General features: G+C 41.4%; 1 protein-coding gene across 9 annotated transcripts in view; it reads right to left on the minus strand.

The window, feature by feature from the left end:
- Nucleotides 1-15,699, minus strand: part of gli2a (GLI family zinc finger 2a) — a 592,799-nt gene that overhangs the window by 43,134 nt on the left and 533,966 nt on the right. For all 9 annotated transcript variants that reach the window (XM_072258704.1, XM_072258698.1, XM_072258703.1 and 6 more), the window contains one exon: nt 9,928-10,077. In XM_072258704.1, the coding sequence (XP_072114805.1) occupies nt 9,928-10,077 (150 nt within the window). The remainder of the gene's footprint in view (nt 1-9,927; nt 10,078-15,699) is intronic.

Consider the following 15,699-nt stretch of genomic DNA (forward strand, 5'->3'; position numbering starts at 1 on the left):
CCAGAGTAATGTACATAAAATTCTAGAGGAACTCAGCAGGTCAGGCAGTGTCTATGGAAAGAAATAAAGAGCTGACTTGTTGAGCCAAGTCACTTCATCAGGACTGGGACTGCCTAGGAGAGTTTCAATCATTGGAGTTACCCCAACAAACTCTTCATGAAAATAGTACTGATTTTGACTTCTGTACAAAGACATCTTTTGTTTAAAGTATTTACAGTTTTTGTTCATTGTTAAAATGTGATTGTGAAAGTTCACATGTGTTGCAATTTCAGGACTTGCGATTTTGATTCTAAACCCTACTGTTTGCTCTTTGATACACTGAAAAACTTTCATGGATGAAGAATCTGGAATGGGGTACAGGAAGAGAATAAGTGGATTCTAAATTTCCTCACCCTGTATTATTTCTTTTTTTTTCATTCAGGGAGCATTTCCTTTTAATTTACAATTATGCATAAACCCTTGGTATCCCTAAACTGTCATAAATAATACACCTCTGAATAACTAGTCCGTTATGTTAGCCTGTAACACTTTTACCCAGAAGACAATATCCTACAGCATTTCCTTGCCAACTTCTGACAGAATTCCAATGGATTCTTGGAAAACTTCCAAACAAATGCTGAAGCTTGTAGGATTGTAGCACGCTAAACAGAATATTATTGTGCAAATAAAAAAATATTATTGTGAGGCTTTTATATTCCAGATTAATGGTCTTAAAGTTCACCATAATTACAGAACTGAGTCTAGAATGAGTGAATTATGGAATTTCTGTTCAAATGGCTGCAATTAGTTTTCACTTTAAAATATGCACAGTGTTATAGATTCACTGACATGAATATCGCACCATGATGTTAAACACACAACAATTTCACACACTCGAAATTTAAAATGCATATATGTGGGGGTCAGCTTTGGCTCTTTCTTGATCCAACAATAGGCTGGGAACACGGCCCAGATGATGGTGACCCAACGTGAGTTAGGTCTTCACCCTTGTCAGGTTACAGGCACCTGTCAGGAGTCTAGAGCAGCTGCACCTAACCTGGGTTATGTGTTTCCTCTCAGGGCTGGGAATGGGCTGAACAGCCCAATTCTGCCCCTATGTCCTATGTCTTATAACAGTACCAAAGATTACAGTGGATCCATGAGGCTTTAATAATATTGAGGTAAAGCACAAAACTTCACAAACTAAATAAAAATACTTAACAAAGTACAGCCAGGTGCAAGAGGCTTAGGCTTAGGCACATATAGGGTGCCTAAGACATTTGCACAGTACTGTATTTGTCGACATGGAGCGGAGAGTGAGTTTGTAAATCGGGTGGGAGCAAAGGATGTTAGGAATGGTGAGGGTGGAACGCCGGCGGAGGGGTGTGGGACAGGTGGCAGAGATGGAGTCCCAGGGGTGGGGGTGGTACAGGTACAGACACACCCAGCCCTGAGACACCAGGCACGGTCATTTGATTCCAAACAATTGGTTTATTGACCATTACAGCATGTCTCTCTGGTATTTCCCACTCCCTCCCCTCTCCCTTCCCCTTTTCCCAGCTATGATTTCCCTCTCCCTGCCCCTTTCCCACTCCCAGTCTGCAATAGAGACCCATATCAGAATCAGGTTTATTATCATTCACATATATCATGAAATTTGTTTTTTTTTTGGGTGGCAGCAGTATAGTGCAATACAGAAAATTCCCATGTTACTGTTGAGATGTCTTGGGCACCTTAACTATATGTATATACCTAAGAAATCACCAACATCACCTTAGCTTTTTGTAATCCATGACATCATCAAGTGTTTAAAGGGGTGAGGGGAACTAAAGGCCCTTCCAATCAGAAATCAGAGGAACCTTTGGTCTAATGACAACTCATGGGTGAAGATGGAGCAAGGAGCTTTTTGCCTGTAGTTTAGGGGCAGGAATTTGGAGGTGACCAAAATGAGCTGGGATTGAGGAAGGGTGTGCAGATGGGGATGAATTATTGGATTCAAGGAAAAAATGTGTGTTGTTCATAACATGGCTTGTTTCTATCTGCTTTGCATGCCTGGAGTCAGTATAACAAACACAATCCAATTGCATATCACGTGTTAAATCCCAGATTTTTTTTCTGCAGAAAACATTCATTAATCTAATGTTCTTGGTTCCATCAAGAATTAACATTGTGCTAAGTGAATGGACAAGTATCTCAAACAACAGATTTTCAGATTTCCTAACTGTTTCAAATTTCAAATATTATTAACCATTTCAAATTCTATTGATATTTTAAACAAGTCTGCAAGATAAGTATACCTCTATCAAATCTCCAGTCAATCTTGCACATTCTAGGGATTAAAGTCCTTACCTATACAACCTTTCCCTATAACTCAGGTGTAATTATAACTCTAGGTTAATAGTAACCATAAGTTGACCCTGGTGTGGAGGTGAGTTGTAGAATTTGAAAGGTGGCCAATGGGAATGTAGGGAGAATAAATTATATTATTGCAGGATTAGTGTAAATGAGCTGCAAAGGCTCAGTGGGACAAAGGGCCTGTTTCTGTGCTATGTGACTCTGTACATGGGTCTTTTCCAAATAACTTCACTAGACACTGTGTATGGCTGAAACTTCTTGTTGTCAATGCCCTTCCCTATCTTTGTCATAGAGGGAACAGCTGATTCTACACAAAGGAGAGTGTTCTTCATTTTGGAAATGAACTTTATTGCAGAGCAGCAGTGTATGTTAGTCTCACTTCAATGGCTCTTGAACATGCAGTGCCTATTAAAAATGCATCCTTAGGTCACAAATAAAAGTTGTTCCTTGCTCTGACACCTGCATCTTTTTAAAGCACAAAGCATGATTCTCTCCCCATTGCTACCATTAAGGAGGTGGTACTGGAGCCTGAAGACACACACTCAAAGCTTCTTCCCCTCCATCATCAGATTTCTGAATGGACAACTGTTGGCCATGGAGTGATTAAAATAAGGAAGAAAACATTGAACTTGAATGGGTTAAGTCAGTGGAAGTAGACAAACCAATTGTCTTTATTATTGCTATGAGGTTGAAAGGATGGAGGCTGCCATTTCGTGAAGCTGCTCTGCATTCTCCATTTTTGTGAATTGGCTTTGCTTGGCTGAATCAGTGTTTTAAAGTAAACACAACTATGGTCCAGGTAATCTGCTAGACTAGAGATTATTTCCAAATCAAAAGTTATTTGTGACGTATTCTTTGGTTAGATATAACATGGAGGTTTGTGTATGGTGGGGTCTGTGCTTTCCCTGAGTGATTTGAGTTGGTTACTGGTTTGGTAACTAATTTAGAACAAGGACGCATAAAGAGCCATAAATTACTAGTTGTCACTTGCAGAAGAGGGCAATAAATGGATGCTGGCTTGGACCAGAGCCAATAAGAAGGCGTCATAGTCAGTCAGATGACCCATAGCCAATAGCACTGAAATGCAACATTAGAACTGGTAAGGAATGAATACAAAAGCAAAGGCTTTGAATGCAAAGTAGCAACAATTCTGGAGATTAACAATCACAAGGAAGAACCACCATGACAGGGACTGGAAGCAGAAGGATTGGTCACCTGGCCAATGGGAGATCCCTGATTCTGTGCTATAAATTGGAAAAGTGGTTTGAGTGAGTATTGGAAGAGAGGGAACAGTAGAATTCATGTTCTAAGTTGTTGACCTAGGAATCAGCATAATTACATTGTTGCTTGTGCAGAGACAATAAAATACAAGCTTCAATAAATTAAGAGTTGCATAGTGAGTTTCCTAACCTAGTTCCTTTGATGAATGGTCAACACAATGAATCCATGAACATTTCCTCAGTATTATTTTCCATCTCGTTTTGCACTGCCTATTTGATTTGAGTTTTTAATATATACACTTATTGATATATGAGCTAGTTGAATGGTGTTGCAGTAACCTTGCACTCAACGTCAGTAAGACCAAAGTACTGATTGTGGACTTCAGAAAGGGTAAGACGAGGGAACTCACACCCAGTCATCATGGAGGGCTCAGATGTGGAAAGAGTGAGAAATTTCAAGTTGCTGGGTGTCGATATCTCTGAGGATCTAACCTGGATCCAACACATCGATGCAGCTACAAAAAATGCACAACAGCGGCTATATTTCATTAAGGACCCCCCTCACCCAGGTCATGCCTCGTTCTCACTGCTGCCATCAGGAAGGAGGGTCAGAAGTCTGAAGGCACACACTCAATGATTCAGGAACAGCTTCTTTCCTTCTGACATCCAATTTCTGAATGCACATTGAGACCACAAAAGCCACCTCGCTGCTTTTTTATCTCCTACTTTGCACTACTTTTAATTTATCTATTTAATTACTTACTGTAATTCACAGTTTTTTCTCTATTATTATGTATTGCATTGTACAGCTGCCGCAAGACAACACATTTTATGCCCTCTGCCAGTGATATTAAATTTGATTTTGATTCTGATACTGATGAATAAGTTGGCAAGAAGTTGTAGCTAAAAGGACGCAAAGCTATTTGCGTCAAGTGGTGATAAGATGTTCCATATCCTAATACTCAATTTGGTAATATCCTTTACAATATGTTCTTCTGATTAATGCTCCGTAGATTCCTGCTTAATAGAAACTCTGGAAAAAAACACACAATGGAAAAGAGAAGAAGTGCTCTAATATTTACACCATTCGTCATGCCTTACCTGAAGATATATACAATATACCCAAAATGCTAACTGTCCTTGTTTTTCCCCAGAAGACTGGTGTGTATTTCAATCTGCTTCTATTTATTGTTTCTTGTTAGTCAGAGAAATGCTCGATGCTAACAAAGCAGATTTGCTGCACCTGTGCCTGCTGATGATGTCAACCACAACATGGCAAAGGGGGAATTAAAGTAAGTGAGTTTATCTTGAAGGAATATCACTGACTGGGGGCAGAACTTACTTCTATGGTTCTACGGTTCAACAGAAATGCTGCCTCACAGTTCCGCGATGGCCATGACCCGTTTCAAATCTTTACTAAAGTTAACAGCAGATTCATTGCCCAAACCAGTTCCTCTCTAACCTCCCACATGAAGAACTGAAACAGTAGAAGAAAACATAGATGTAAGCAACACAGTGTCATTCTCTGTAACTTCTGCCATCTCCAACAGGATCCTTCTGAGCAGGTCTTCTCCTCTTCCTCCCACTCCTTGCGATATGTATGGATCGCTATCTGTGTAACTCCCTTGTCCATTCATCCCTCCTCACTGATCTCCCCCCGGTACTTATCCCTGCAAGTGTGACAAGAGCTACGCCTGCCCATACACCTCTTCCCTCGTCACTGTTCGGGGAGCCAAACAGTCCTCTAGGTGAGACGGCACTTCTCCTGCGAGTCCATTGCAGTTATCTATTGTATCTGGTACTCCCGGTGCAGCCTCCACAACATCAGCGAAACTTGATGCCAGCTGGGGGACCGTTTTGTCAAACACCTTCACTCTGTCTGCTGCTCAAATATATCTCAGAGGTTAGCCATTTAGACTTCCCATTCCCATTGTGGTATGTCAGTCCATGGCCTCCTCTACTGCTGTTGTATTTTCTATCTATATTGTGTTTTGTGTTGTGTGTTTATTATGGGTTTCTGTAATTTGTCACGTGGGCTGGGACGTGGTAGAAGCTAGTGAGTATAGTTAGGTGATTCACTCTTTGTATTAGTTAGTCAGTTTAGTTTAGTTGATAGGGAGGTAGGAGAGGAATGATGTTTTTTGTTGACCATTTAATTACACTAATTTGAATGCTAATTACTCATATTCTGCTACATTCCTAATTTAGTTTCGTTCATTTGTAATATCACTACATGATTGTATATCTTTGCTGGTTTCATATCGAAGGATCAAATGTACTTTTTCTCGACTTGGAACTTGGATATTTAGAAATGTGTCAAGCAGTGTCAACTCCCGTACTCATTCTCTCAGTGGTTTGGGTTTGTTATCGAGTAACGGCTACAGCTTTAATGAGGCCAATCTCTGGCCATCTCATATTCCATCTGGGTTAGCCTTCAGCCTGCTGGCATAAACATTGATGTCTCAAACTTCTGGTAATTTCTTCACCCGTCCCCACTTTTTCCATTCCCTATTCTGGTTATCCTCTCAGCTTCTCCTCAGCTGGTCATCATCTTCCTTTTCTTCCAGAATCCACTATCTTCTCCTATTAGATTCCTTCTTCAGCTCTTTACCTCCTCCAACTATCCCCCCACACCAGCTTCTTACTATCCCTGCCCCACCCACCCACCTCTCCCCCTCACCAGGTCTCACATATCACCTGCTAGCTTGTACTCCCCTTACTCAGTCTTATTCTGACTTCTGGCCCCTTCCTGACAGAGGATCTCAGTCCTCCAGCACTTTGTGGGTGTTGTTCGGTGCCACCAGGTGCCATCATGGAAGCACACACACAAGAAAATCTGCACATGCAGGAAATCCAAGGCAACATAATGCTGGAGGAACTCAGCAGGCCAGGCAGCATCTATGAAAAGGAATGAACAATTGACGTTTCAGACCAAAACCCTTCCAAAATGTCAACTTTTTATTCCTTTCCATAGATGCTGCCTGGCCTTCTGAGTTCCTCCAATACCTTGAATGTGTTGCTTAGGCTGCAAGAGTTAGTTAATTATGAATAATGGTTTCAAAATGATAGATTTTCTTACAAATTGATCACTTAAATTGTACACGCTTTTTGTTAAAAAGTGTAGCAAGGGTGCTTGGGGAGTTGAAACACGAGGGGAAAAGTTGGTGTTGTGCAATGAATTCCTTTGCTTATTATTACTTCACACTGCCCTTGAGTAATGATGGATGTTCTTGAAATGCTGCTATCAAGTTACTGGACTTGGTTGAGATTGCTGTACGCACCCACTTGAATTTTCATCTTTCTGTTTCTCTGCACTTTCCCATTAAGGACAAAGGGAACGGTGAATTCACACCATGCTGGTATGCACTCCTGCATAAACGCATCCGAAATAAGATCCAAGTCTTTAATACTGCTAATTGACCATTGCAAACAAACCATCCTAACAGCTCAAACCCATTAACTAATTGAAAAAAAACACTTTGGGGAAGGGCAACAGTACTAGGGTCACATTGCTTGCTCCAATGCTGACTGGAATGCAGCTTGTCTCAGGCTGGAGACTATTCCCATTCTCTCTGACTGACACTTTGTTGTGATAAAAGGTTTCTTGGTCTGTCAGCCTAAATTTAAACTCAAAACTTCCTGGCGAACCTGAGCTGATCATTTGTACATTAGGAGGAGGAGTTTTGTACATGAAGGGCAATTTCTTTAGCCAGAGGCTGGTGACCCTGTGGAATTCACTGCCAAAGACAACTGTGCAGGCCACGTCATTGTGTATATTTAAAGCGGACGTTGATAGGTACTTGTTAAATCAGGGCAACACAAGTTACAAGGAGAAGGCAGGAGAATGAATAAATCATCTGTGAAAAAATGCAGAGCATGCTTAATGGGGCAAATGGCCAAATTCCACTCTTATGTCTTATAGTCTTATTATTGACCAGAGCAAGATGGTGCCAATGTACACTATGGGACAAGAGAGCTGGACTGAGGTTAAGATCCTGCATCAGGACTGAGGTTGGAGAGGCAGGATAGGCCACCATAGAAAGGAGAAGGGGAACCATGAGAAAGGACTCTGAAGCAATTGGTGGACTGAGGAGGAGAGTAACATGACAGGCAGGTAGTGCCAGGTAGGAGAGATGGAGTTGGAAGACTGTGGCAGATGGATGATAGATGAATGCAGATTAGGAGGAAGCTGGAGCACCTGTCAAACACCCATCCAGTCTTCACTGTGGGTCAAATTTGCCATACCTGGTCCATTGCCCACAATGACACTCTGTACTGTTTCTGTAGCTGCACATACTTTTGTAGACCTGCAGACTGGACCAGTGTGATTCTCTGGTAATTCAAGAAGGCACAAAGAGCTGTGGGTATGAACTAGCACTCAAAGGGCCTGACATTCAAAGCTCAAAGTTCAAAGTAAATTTTATTATCAAAGTATATATATGTCACCATATCCAACCCTGAGGTTCATTTTCCTGCGGGCATATGCAGCAAATCTATAGCATAGTAACGATAACAGGATCAAAGAAAGATCGATCAGAGTACAGAAGACAACAAAACTGTGTAAATGCAAATATAAATAAATAGCAATAAATCATGAAAACATGAGATAATGAGATAAAGAGTCCTGAAAGTGAGATCATTGGTTGTGGATGGGCAGCTGAGTGTAGTTATCCCCTCTTGTTCAAGAGCCTGATTATTGTGGTAGTAACTGTTCGTGAACCTGGTGGAGAGTTGTGAGGCTCCTGTACCTTCTACCTGACGGCAGCAGTGAGAAAAGAGCATGGCCTTGTTGGTGAGGAGCTCTATTGGAGGCTCCTTTCCTATGATAGTGTTTCCTGTAGATGTGCTCAATGATTGGGAGGGCTTTATCTGTGATGTACTGCTCTGAATCCACTACCTTTTGTAGGATTTTCCATTCAAAGGCAGTGGTGTTCCCACACCAGACTATGATGCAGCCAGTCAATACACTCTCCACTACACACCTATAGAAGTTTATCGAAGTTTTGATATTAGGTAGGTAGTAGGCAAATCATAAGACCATAAGGTATAGGAGCAGGATTAAGCCAAACGTCCCATCAAGTCTCCCCGATACTGAATCATGGCTGATTTTTTTCTTCAACTCCATTCTCTTGCCTTCTCCCAGTAACTCTTAACTACTCTACCAATCAGGAGAACCTATCAATCTCTGCCTTAAGTACATTCAATGACTTGGCCTCCACAGCCATCTGTGACAATGAATTCCACAGATTCACCGCCCTCGCACTGAAGAACTGATCTCAGTTCCAAAGGATGTCCCTTTATTCTGAAGCTATGACCCCAGATCCTAAACCAAGGGTTCACAACCTTTTTTATGCCATGGACCCCTACCATCAACTAAGGGGTCAGTGGACACCAGGTTGGGAGCACCTGTTGTAGACACTTTGACTAATGGAAACATCCTCTGCACATCTGCTCTATCCAGGCCTTTCAACATTCACTGAGACTCCACCACCCCCACCCCACTCCACTCAATGGGCAAATGAAGAGAACAAGTGAAAGGGAAGTACGTAGAGCTTTTGATGTGTTTAGTATGAACTCCAGCGTGGACTTGTTGGGACAAATAGCCTCCATCCAGGTCAGTTCACTGCTACTAAAGTTGTTCACATTATTTTAAAATGTCACTGGTAATTGCAGATATTTAAAAGCCATTGCTTAAATAACCAAATAGATCAATGAAAATTAACATGATTAATTTACAAAAGTCTAAATGTCCCATAAGTAAAAATTGAAAATGCTGAAAGCACTCAGCATCAATGGAAAGCGGATGTTCAGATCAAAGGTCTTCAATCTGAAGCATTTTCTCGATTTCTCATTCCCCAGATGCTTTCTAACCTACTATTTCCAGTATTTGATGTTTTTATTTCAGATATCCTGCATCCGTGTGCTTTGTTTTGGTTTTCATTAAACGAGGCAGAAATGAATTGAAAATGTCACAGGGATCAACTAAAGAAAAGCGACTCCGATTTACTTTCCTGCTCTCGGCTGATGACTCCTCCCACACCTGGAATAAACAGTGAGTGGGTAAAAGTAGTCATCCCACCAGCTCCGCACGCCACTGCGGGACAATGTACGGAGGCCAATGGCAAGATGGGAAATCAGTGACTTCAGTACCTGGCCTCCTGATTCGCACAGTGAACCAACAACCAGTTGTAAGACATTCACCTCTCTTTTGCCAGTATGATCTTCTCCATTATATTTTCCACCTTCAAACCTCCCTAAGTTCTCGTGACATACTTGACTCATTGAGGCTTCCTCAGGCTTAGGTTGCTGATGTATTGACTCAAGCGCCCCTACCCCAATTCTGCCCACCTCCGATGACCAGCTGATAACTTACAGTGCACTTGTGCGGTTTCTCCCCTGTGTGCCGCCTCATGTGCACCACCAGCATGTACTGTGCCTTGAATGGCTTCTGCTCACGAGAGCAGTCCCGCCAACGACAGACAAACTCCTTCTTCTCCCCATGGATGTGCTCGTTGTTAATGTGCTGCAAAGGGAACAGGCAGAGGTTTCAGCAACAAGAACAAGAAATCCTTTCTTTATTAATCTTTTTATTGATTTAAAAAAAGCATAAATACAATCAAGAGGAGAATTAGTTCAAATAGATATATCAGTAACAACATAAAGCAAGATTAAGACAGACGTTGTCAAAATCATAGATATTGTTAAACTAGTATAAAATATATAATTAAAAAAATGAAAATAACAATTCTCCTCTTACCAGTTATGAAGAGAAAGGAAAAAACGTTGGGTTTTAAATGAAAAGAAAAAAAAAACCACTACACTATAAAAAAAAGACACAACAAAAAAAAAATGGACTGGGCAGTCTATTTTGAGGATACGACCAAAAAAGAAAGAAAGAAAAAGACTTTCTGATCAAATCTAAACCTTAAAAAAAAAGTTTGAAAGAGTAATAAATCAAATTAAATGAAAATATTGGATAAAAGGTCGCCATACTTGCTCAAATTAAAAGGATGTATCAAATGTCTGACTTCTTATTTTTTCTAAACTTAAACAAGACATAATGGAGGAGAGCCAATAAAAGACTGTAGGTGGATTAGAATCCCTCCACTTCAATAAAGAACAAGAAATCCTGTTTAATATATAGTCAGAAGTGGGCTCAATGACAATTCATCTTGTAATTGTATTAAGGCATTGTCGTACCATATAACCTTCCATCATTAAAACAATTAGGTTAATGATTTGTTGCAATGAAGTCAGTAATATGGTTTAGTATCATGTTTTCATCCACTAAAGAAAACTAAAATCCACACCAACAATGGCTTTGAATCTGCCTATGTTGACCTTAGTTGGTGAATGGATCAGGTTTGGCAGTATCTTCCTTCCATGGCCAAACAGTGCAAACAAGCCCATGCATTCAAGAAAAGTTAGATACATTCTGGTGGAAGAAGATTACGGGGATGGGAATGATGCAGAGAAACCTAGATTAGAATCGATGGGCCAAATGGCCTCCTTTCCTGCTGTAGGAATTCTATGATTCTATGATCTAAGTTGCTTCTGATGAGTTATACCAACAACCTATAATCAGTTATGTTTGTATCTCACAAAAGTTATTTATCTTTTATTAATATGCAGTATGGAATAAGCTCTTCTGGTCATTTGAGCCAAACTGCCCAGCAACCCCGATAGGACCCTAGTCCAATCATGAAACAATTTACAATGACCAGTTAACCCACCCAGTACTTCTTTGGACTGTGGGAGGAAACTAGAGGACCCAGAAAAAACCCATGCATTGCACAGGGAGGACGTACAGGGACTCCTTACAGAGGATGCCGGCACTGAACACGAGCTGTAATAGTGTCGCGCTAACCATTACGCTCCCGTGCCAGCACTGAACCCTGCAGCGCACCACTGGTCAAAAGCCTCCAGTCAGAAAAGATCTTTCCATCATCTCCCTCCTATTACCAAATCAACTCCGGATTCAAGAGGAAAGATCTTAATGTTTGCAATTAGCTCCAATTGTGATAGGGATCTCTGCGGCTCAGCCTCTTATAAACCTTTCAAAGACAAGGTAGTATGAAATGTGGTTTCTCTCATGTTTAAAGAACAAAGGCCAGCAGTTTTTAATTTTACTTTTTCATGTAATGTGACCGTTGCTGGCAACTCCATTGCTAATTGCCTATCCTAAACTTTCCCTGAACTCAGTCAGTTCTAGGCCACTTCACAACAGCCAATCATACTTACATCACGCCAAGTAAGGTGGCAGATTTCCTTCCTAGATGAGTATGAGTAAATAAGATTTTTTAACCACAGTTCTATAGTTTTAGTTATTACATTTTTAATACAGATATTTTTTGATTACTTGAAGGTAGTTTCCCCATTTGTCATGTCTCCAAGCAATAGTCAAGGCTTCTGAACGTTAATCCAGTAATTCCACCACTGTGTATCCACTCTCTCTCTCTCTGGTAACCAATACAATTGTTTTACTCCTTTTCTCCTTAACCTAGTTATTACTTGCAGCCTAGTTCTGAACGGTACCGGGCAAAAACTGAAGCAACAAATCATATGGCATACAAATCAAATCATTGCAGATGCTGGAAAACTGAAATAAAAGCAGAAAATGCTAGAAATGCTCAGAAGGATCTTCATCCTGAAATATAGACTCTGTTTTTTGTCCCACAGCGATTGTCTCACTTACAGTATTTTTAGATTTCTTTTTACACAGGAATGCAAAACGGCTAGGACAAATCCAAAGCACATCTGTATTAGTTTTATTCATTTTGATGAGCTCTCATCAGGTGTGGGATGGCGTTTGAGGAGAAAGAAGGGGCGGGCGGAAATCTCGCAGCAGTGAACGCTCTGTACTGAAGGAGTGTGGTCCTGGCAAAAGCTTGAAAGTCTCTGCAGGCGAACGCCTCGCTTCCCAGCAGACTGACACACAAGTCGGTAATGGGAAACACATGCTGCTTTGCTTTGCTTCACTACATCTGCGGTATTCAAGCAGACGCTGGTCTTTAGAAAACAACTAGGCCGAATGAAGGCATGTCATCTATTAGCTGAACTCCACAATAAAATGCACCTGCTGTCAACAGCTTAAGACTTTGGCAGAGAAAAAAGGGGCCTATGATGAATATGGGTCCTGGGAATGGTGGCCATTAATTACTGATCATAATTTTTCTGCTGCTTTTGCATTGTAAGAAGATAAATCTTCTCATTCCCACCCACACAAACCTTAGTTTTTTCTCAAATATCCCCTCCATTACTTTTCCTTTCACATCTGTCTCCACTTTCCGTCTAAACAATATGTAAACAATTGACTTACGCCAAGCAGATGCAATTTAGATTAATTCCCCTTTAATTTGTCCATTTGGATGCTAGACTGGGATTAATCATCACATGAGAATAAGGGTTGGATTTGGAGAAGGGATCCAAGATTGCTTGGGCACGTCAAAGCTGATAGTCTTCTGATTGCATGAGAGCAGGGGTTCCCAACCTTTTTTATGCCACGGACCAATACCATTATGCAAGGGGTCTGTGGAGCGCAGGTTCGGAACCCCTGCATTAAATTATTGTGCCTTTCATAAACCTTCCCCCCATCAGCCACCCCTGGCTGTCTGAAGTATCAGCTGAGCATCACCTTTACGGAGTCAGAAGACCGAGGTTGAGGACCCAAACAAAAGGCTGACGATCTGTGCAGTATTTATAGCCCATCACTTGCTGCCCTTCAGATGGACTGGGACACCTTACCGTAAATCTACAGCGTTGCCACTCAGGGACTTGGGCTACCTTTGTGACTGTATGTTTTTTCCTGTAATTGTAATCATACATCTGCTATTTGTGCTGTGCGCTGTTGGTAATGTGTTTTGCACCTCAGCTCTTTCGTTTTGCTATATTCATGTATGGTTGAATGATAATTAAACTTGAACTTGGGGACAAGACAGTGAGCCGGCTTCAGTTACCACGTCAGGACTGAATGAGTTGCCATTGCCTCTTTGGTGTGTAAAAGTCAAATGCATTTCTGTGATCAGATCAGGAAATGCCAGCAAAGTTCCTCCAAAGAAGTACGTCAGTGAACCCAATGGGTTTTACAACAATCCATGGCCACTAACTATTTTTAAAACTCAAAGGACTAGATGGGCTGAAGGGCCTGTTTCTGTGCTGTATTTCTCTGACTCCTAATTTATTTACTTATTTGAGCTTAAGTTTCCTAACTGGCATAGTAAGATCTGAATCCTTGTCATTTGATTACTATCCAGAATTCTGGACTAGTTCAGTAGTTTATCACAGTTCAGTGGTGCAAGATCACTCAATCCTATATTCTCACCTCCATGTTAAAGTGTGGACATACTTAAGGTACCTGACCAGCACTGAACGTTTGATAGTAATATATCTATTACAGAAAGCTTGTTGACTGACTAGTGCATTACAACAGTGTTTACACTTCAATGGGTATTACCTTGGCTTTGCGATCCAGATTAAGATTTATTTATTGCATATATATCGGAACATCCAGTGAAATATGTTAAAAGCATTAATAAACAATGTGCTGGAGGCAACTCTAAGAGTTGCCACGTGTTCTGGCATCAACATGGCATGCTCATAGTACATGGCAGTGCAACACAAGAATGCAAAGCACAACGCTTTATGGTACAGGTGACCCGGGTTCAGTTCCTGCCACTGCCTGTAAGGCAGTGGTCCCCAACCTCCGGGCTGTGGGCCGATACATCGCCGCGAAAAATGCAGTGATGCAGCGGTAGTCGGAATGCACCCAGCACATCTTTAAGAAAAAAGCCGAAATAAACAAGCTAATTAATTAGGTGCCGCCCAGCACGTAAATGTCGGCCCAGATCAGAGGCTGGGGACCACTGCTGTAAGGAGTTTGTACGTTCTCCCTGTGACTGTGTGGGTTTTTCCCCCCGGGTGCTCCGTTTTCCTCCCAGAGCCCAAGGACATACCAGTTGGTAGGTTAATTGATCATTGTAAAACCGTCCTGTGATAAGGCTAGGGTTAAGTCAGGGAATTGCTGGGCAGTGCAGCCCTAAGGGCCAGAAGGGCCTACCCTGCGCTGTATCTCAATAAACAAACAAACAAATAAATATAGTTCTGCAATTGAAAGACAAGCTTTCAAAGATGGATTTTTTGACACAGACAACCTTCTGTAATGAAGGAAAATGCTGGAGGTACTCAGCAGGCCAGGCAGCAATGGTAGAAAGAAAAGGGGTTAATGTTTCAGGTCTAGACCGTACTGCATAACCAAGACAGAAAGAAGTAAATTTTCAATTGCAGAGACAGTTGTGTGTGGGGGGTGGGGGGGTGTTATGTTGGGTAGAATAAAGGAACTTGCCTCTGCTAAGCTGAATCCAGATGCAGTGGCTGGAAGCCCAGTATGCTGTATCATACGTTTCTAACAGCAGGTCTGTGGGGAGAGACCTGAAGACCAGATAGTACTGTAAAATGATCAGCTAGATTGATTTAGGATTAGAGGTCTGGCTGAGTGAAATGAAGGAAACTGTGTAGTGAAAGTGCTTTCCTTGCCTGGAATGTACTTGGCCTCGTAAGATGGAAATGCCGTTTGAAAGCCCGTGCCTTGTGCTGCTCCTGCATTTTTTGGATTTCTCATGCTTTCAGGTTAGCCGATCATTTACATTGGAGATGGAGGGATGGACGTCGTGTTACTGAAATTAAAACTGCCACTAGATTGCTTCCCTGCCGCAGAAAAAGTCATGAGCAATGCCTTATTATCATCAGAGGTCATGGTGCATGTGCAATCACCCAGCAAAATACTACTATCCTTCGTTGGAGCAATTACTGTACGTAACTGAGTCAACTGATTCTGCAAGAGTGAAAAAGTACTGCAGAAGTTTGCACAGTTTCTCAAAAGAAGGTTTTGGTAAAACTTTGGATATTTTAAGTAATAACATATACAGCTTGGGCAGTAAGTTAATGCCAATGTGATTATTTTAGACAGTAATCAATAAATCAAAAATTTCTGAAGACCTGGCTGCCCAACAGCTTGTTCATATCACTGCCAAAGGCAGCTTCAGAGGTTTGTTTTTCCTGACCGGGTCTCCAATTTCATGGCGGCAAGAAGTCAAGGCGGCCACACAGAGTTTAATTTGCGGCAAGTAAAATTCTGGCCAATTTTAAT

The sequence above is a fragment of the Mobula birostris genome, chromosome 5 (assembly GCF_030028105.1).
Source record: "Mobula birostris isolate sMobBir1 chromosome 5, sMobBir1.hap1, whole genome shotgun sequence".
Classification (NCBI taxonomy): Eukaryota; Metazoa; Chordata; class Chondrichthyes; order Myliobatiformes; family Myliobatidae; genus Mobula; species Mobula birostris.